Source organism: Cibotium barometz, chromosome 11 (assembly GCF_041138505.1).
Source record: "Cibotium barometz isolate CiBa-2024 chromosome 11, ASM4113850v1, whole genome shotgun sequence".
Lineage (NCBI taxonomy): Eukaryota > Viridiplantae > Streptophyta > Polypodiopsida > Cyatheales > Cibotiaceae > Cibotium > Cibotium barometz.
In genome coordinates, this window is record NC_141056.1 from 11,576,393 (window position 1) to 11,581,900 (window position 5,508).

At 44.2% G+C, this 5,508-nt stretch overlaps 1 protein-coding gene and 1 pseudogene across 1 annotated transcript; both read right to left on the minus strand.

Annotated features, from left to right (window-relative positions):
* Positions 1-365: 365 nt before the first annotated feature.
* On the minus strand, positions 366-514 carry LOC147633750 (5.8S ribosomal RNA; annotated as a pseudogene).
* A 683-nt stretch (positions 515-1,197) lies between these two features.
* On the minus strand, positions 1,198-5,247 carry LOC147633751 (4-coumarate--CoA ligase-like). The gene is made up of 6 exons (XM_086804777.1): positions 3,585-5,247; positions 2,448-2,646; positions 2,206-2,351; positions 1,865-1,932; positions 1,647-1,749; positions 1,198-1,525 (listed from the first exon to the last, which is right to left on the minus strand). The coding sequence occupies exons 1-6, from the start codon at positions 4,569-4,571 to the stop codon at positions 1,412-1,414; spliced, it is 1,617 nt and encodes a 538-aa protein (XP_086660903.1). The 5' UTR covers positions 4,572-5,247; the 3' UTR covers positions 1,198-1,411.
* Positions 5,248-5,508: the final 261 nt, after the last annotated feature.

Genomic DNA, 5,508 nt, shown 5'->3' on the forward strand with positions numbered 1-5,508 from the left:
GTGATCGATGTTTCCTGGGTTTCCGCTATTCACTGCCCAGTGATCGATGTTTCCCTGATCGGAGTTTACTTGTGGACCGAGTTTACTTTGGTGGCGACGGGGGAGATCTTCAGCCATTGATCCCAACACTCCAACCCGTGTGACTTAGTCATGAGGATAACCCCCCAATCGTTCAACACCCCACTAACAAGTCAAGGGGGAGCACACCACCCTTATGACACCTCGTCACACGGTGCCGTCGACGTATTTCAACAAACCATGACTTGATCGCCCCCTGGGACAAGAGAGAGACGTGTGCACGAATAGCCACCGACACCGAACGCCCGCCCTCTTAAGATTGGCAAGACATCAACATGGGATTGTGGGGACACTCACAACTCTTGGACGAGCCATAGGTACAAGTTGCATTCGAAGACTCCATGATTCACAAAATTCTACAATTCACACTAAGTACCTTATTTCATTACTTTCTTCATTGTTGCAAGAGCCAAGATATATGTTGTTGCTGAGAGTTGTTACTGCGTAAATTGATCCTCCCTAGTTTGGCTACAACTCATTGCCACACTCTTTATTGCCTTTCATATGTGTGAGCATATGAACATGCGTACGTAAGTGCATAGACATGTGCATTCAACATTTCTTCATGCAATCTATAAGATTATTAACTACTTTCATCATCATTGCAAGAGCCAAGATATCTATTACTGAGAGTCGTTGCTACACAAGTTGATACTCTCTAATTGGGCTACAACTCATTGCCACTCTTTATTGACTTCCCCGTGTCCATTCGAGCAAAGTCTCACCCAAAGCTCGCACATACTTCTTTGTGATAAGATGTCTTCTGTTGCATTGGGGGGATCTTCTAAGCAAAGTGCATAGACATGTACCTTCAACCTTTCTTCATGAAGCCTATAAGATTATTAACCTCTTTCACTTCCAATTTACTTGGACAATTTTGATGCCGGATCCTAAAGCCTTTTATAATTTCTACACAATAAAGACCAACTGTTTTAAGGCCTTAGGTGAGTTCATTACCTGTTTTTCTTTTGTTCATTCTAACACCCATTTTCCACTAAGCCCAATAGCCAAAGTGTAAAACTACATTTCCACTTAGGGGATCTTCGGCTTGACCGATTATCAGCCAACCCTGTTCGTCATCGAATTGCAACATTGGGTAGGGCAGAAGGTAAAACCCCCTTTCGACTACTTCCTCCAACAACAAGCAGCATGTTAAGGAGGTTATCATTAGAGGATTCAATTTGTACATTTGTAGGCATACAAATAAATGGGCTTGGCCCCAATTGCAGAGCTAGTACACAAGTCCAATGTAAGGCCTACCGCAAGAACAAAACAACTCCAATTACATGAGAAATAACATAAAACAACACAAAAATATAGCAAGAGACTTATGTCAAGGGCTCTGTTCTAGCCTCAACTTGAGCTCCTTTCTCAATATCTTTCCAGCTGGGGACTTGGGAATGCTTTCTACAAAAAAGACCTCATGCAATTTCTTGTAGAAGACAACCTAGAAATTGGTAACAGCAAAACGTGTCAGTGACCATATCCATCAACGGTTGTCACTCAAAAAGAAGTGACAGGAAGATAAATGACTGATGAAGAGGGAAGGAAGGAAGGGAAATCTGTACCTGTTTGGCTACATATTCTTTTATGGCTGCCACATTAATATCAGAATCATGGGCTCTCACTACAAAGGCGACGGGTACTTCACCAGCCACTTCGTCTTTCTTTCTGTGACAACCCCATTGATCACATTATTAACGGAAAGAACCATAATTATACCCAGCCATAGTATCAGAATCATCAACAGTGCATGAGGTACATAATGTGCTTTAAAGGCACTTACGGTACACAAGCAGCATCTGCAATAGCTGGGTGAGACAGAAGAATCCCCTCAAGCTCTGCTGGAGGAACCTGAACATGTGAGGCAATCCTTTAAACTTCAAGAATGCCAACACAAGTATAAGATTTAGGGGTGGCTTTACAATGATGGAGGTAATCCCAGCCCGACAAGACATTGGAAGGCCCCCAAAGGTTAACATAACCCCTGACACAGCAGTAGCCACCGGATGTGGCAGCTTTGTTGCCAAGGGGTATGGATGGGCAGATGTTGTGAGACCACCCTAAAGGCCCCAATAACGTAAGGCTATTTATTAGATACAGATTTAAGACCACAAGAAACATAACCTGAAACCCCTTGAACTTGATGATCTCTTTCACTCTATCCACAATAAAAACCTCATCATTGTCATCTATGAGCCCGATATCACCAGTGTGCAAGAAACCCTGTTCGTCAATGGTGTTGGCAGTGGCTTCTGGGTCACCTACATAGCCTGAGAACAAAACAATCACAGTTAACACATTGTTTACTCTCGAATACAGCCCAGATCTAAGAGAATATAATGCAAGTCATCGGCAGCTTGCGAGACCTTTCATGATCTGCGCTCCTCTGATACATATTTCTCCAGATTCGTTGTGACGGAGAGAAGCTCCGGTTTCGGGGTCTACTATCTTAACCTCTGCATTTCGCACTACCGTGCCACAAGCACCAGATTTGACCATGAAAGGTGTCTTTGCAAAAGCCAAGCACATTGCCAGCACAGGACCAGCCTCTGTCATCCCATAGCCCTGCATTTGCCAAGGTGCTTCTATGTAAGGGAAACTCTGACATGAAGCCCATAGCAAAGAGAAACAGAATTGCACCATATGGCCTTGTAATCATGCACATATCTCACTATTTCATGCACACATGTTAATTCAGCATTATACTGAGAGTGGCTATGATCTTCACAAACAGTTCCCATTATGATGATGGCTAAAAAAATCTGCTGAAGGCTAAAACTCCAGTGGTGTGAAACCAACCACTTGAATGGCAGCTCCTGCAGGTTGAGGATAGTAGAAACGGTGGCATCAAAGTGCAAAGTTTGAAACACACTTTTGATCAGCTTAGTGCCATGTCAAACAGTTAGCAGAAGCCACCCCTCAAAAAAACAGTTTATAAACACGCCATATAGAAGAGAAACAGGGGTGCACTGGGCTTTCAATAATGCATGCATCGCACTGTTCCACGCATGCAATATTATACTAAGAATAATAATAAGCACAATCTTCACATACAGTGCCCGTTACAGTGATGGCTAGGACAATCCAGTAATGGCACAAACTAGGCAGTGATGTAAAACCAACCACTTAATAGCAACTCGTGACTCTGGAGGATAAATAGTGGCATGAATACGCAAATTTCAACACACTTTCGTTGACGTCAAAAACCAAGAAGAATCCACCTTTCCTCAAACTCTCCTCAAAAAATGTGTGGATTCTTCTCCAATTTGTTAAGCTGGTTCCACATAAGAAGGCATGGCCACTCATGAGTTTTGGACGACAATCTTGCCTGTTCAAGACCCCGCCCATATCAGACAGAAAAGGTCTAAAAGACAGGCAATCTTTCTTACCACTACCCGGCCCTCATCACACAGACGGAGCATAACAATAACAAAGCTTTTCTTTCAGCAAATATCTACATTGAATACTGCAGTATAGCTACAAGAAAAATAAAATCTTCAAACCTGTCCTATAACAGCTTGCGGGACACGGGCCTGGAAAGATGCCTCCAATTCCTTCCCAAGGGGAGCTGCTCCAGACATGATCATCCTTATGCTTGACAAGTCATACTTCTCCACAATAGGATTCTTTGCCAATGCTAGCACAATCGGAGGAACCAAGGGTGCTATAGTGACCTTGTGCCTTTGAATCACATCCAGTAGTCCCACTATCTCAAACTTGGTCATCACAGCTATTGAGGCTCCTACTCTGAGAGAGCACAGCAGCACAGTATTAAGAGAGTAAATGTGAAACATGGGCAGCACACATAGAATTACATCATCTGGAGTCATGTAAATGTTTGGATTCTCCCCATCGACTTGCTGTGCAATGCTTGTGATAAGGCTCTTGTGTGTGAGCATTACACCTTTGGGGAGGCCGGTTGTCCCCGATGAGTAAGGGAGGGCAACAACATCGTCCGGGTGGATGTCTGCATGTGGACATTGACTCTCATCTGCCTCCATAAGGACTGAAATATGAAGATGTTTTGGGTGGGCTTCGTCTATGGTCATCGCTTTGAAGCTATGGTAAACAGAGTCTGCTACTTCTGTTAGCTTCTCTGTGAATGCAACCTGGGTTATAATCAGCTTTGCTCTAGACCCAATCACCTGCTTGGCAACCTCTTTTCCTGTGTAGAAAGGGTTACAGGTGGTTACTGCAGCTCCTCTTACAGCAAGACCCAAGAAAAGAAGCACAAACTCAACACAATTGGGCAGCAGAAGCATTACGACATCGCCTTTCTCGATACCCAACTGGGCAAAGCCTGCTGCAATACGCCGGGAGTAGAGCTCAACCTCTGCATACGTGTAGTTACGCCCATTACTCTGAACCAAGCAGGGTTTTTCTGCAAACTCGGCAATGTGTTCAAAGCAGTACTGGGTGAGAGGAAGATGGTTGGGTATAACAATATCGGGGAGCTTAGACCTAAAAATGTATTCTGGGGGGCTCTCCATGGCCTCTGAATACACACAACAGAATGTGATAAAGGTAAACCTTGCTTAGTTGTGAGACTTAATGGGAATCAGTGCAGACGCTGGGCATATGAAAGCTATGTCAAACTATGCTTCTTACTCGGTACCAAGAGTTCAATGTGAGGTTATTGCAAGCTCAAGGGGCCAATCAGTGCATACACTGAACTAGGCAGAGCTGCAAACCCTGTACTGAAGAGATGAATCCTGATGGGAAGCGTTAGAAGCCCAGTAACGGGGTGCTCGATTTCAGCTTGATGTAGAGAAACAGAGCAGAAAACCCTAAATGCAGGATGCAACCAGCAGCCTAGCTACCGACTCCTCTTAGCTCTAGGCACTTATCGAAAGAAATTGATGCAGGGAACATGCTGCATTAGATGCAATCACATGTGGGCCCTCTCTCTCTTTCTAAGACGGTATGTATACTGTAGGACCATTGTAGCCTGCTGACTCTCAATCTAAGTAGCCTCTAATCACACTGGAGTCTGAACTAATTTGAGAATTTATTACCAAAAGAAGGTCAGACTCCGCCTGTTCAATGCAAAATCAATGATTCAACAATTTCAATTCCTGGCAATGGCATCAACTGCCAGCATTTTAGCTTCAAAAACACAAGCAGCCAGCAGTGCCTAGTCTGCAAAAACCACCTACTGTTAACCCAGCTTTTGGACACCATGTTGTCGCCGGTCTTTATGAGGGCGTGTAGGATGGCAGCTGGCTGGAGCCTGGAGTGGACTGTGTCATTAAAAGCCCTTCTTGCACACCGACTAAGTTCGGTGAGCCATTTATTTATATCGCCTTCACCAGAAAAAAACCGTCCTTTTAGTCACCAACTCACTATTGCGTTTTTCACGGCTCGGTTGTAATTCTGGTCTAGCCTGAGGCCCCCATTTATATCATCGCCCTTTCAAGTTTCATGGGT

What these genes read in the sequence shown, in the direction of transcription:
- LOC147633751 (XM_086804777.1), bottom strand. Translation starts at nt 4,571, where the DNA reads ATGGAGAGCCCCCCAGAATACATTTTTAGGTCTAAGCTCCCCGATATT. An exon ending in CGCAAGCTGTTATAGGACAG is followed by an intron (nt 2,647 to 3,584) that starts GTTTGAAGATTT and finishes TGGCAAATGCAG; the next exon opens with GGCTATGGGATGACAGAGGC. An exon ending in GCAGATGCTGCTTGTGTACC is followed by an intron (nt 1,750 to 1,864) that starts GTAAGTGCCTTT and finishes GGGTTGTCACAG; the next exon opens with AAAGAAAGACGAAGTGGCTG.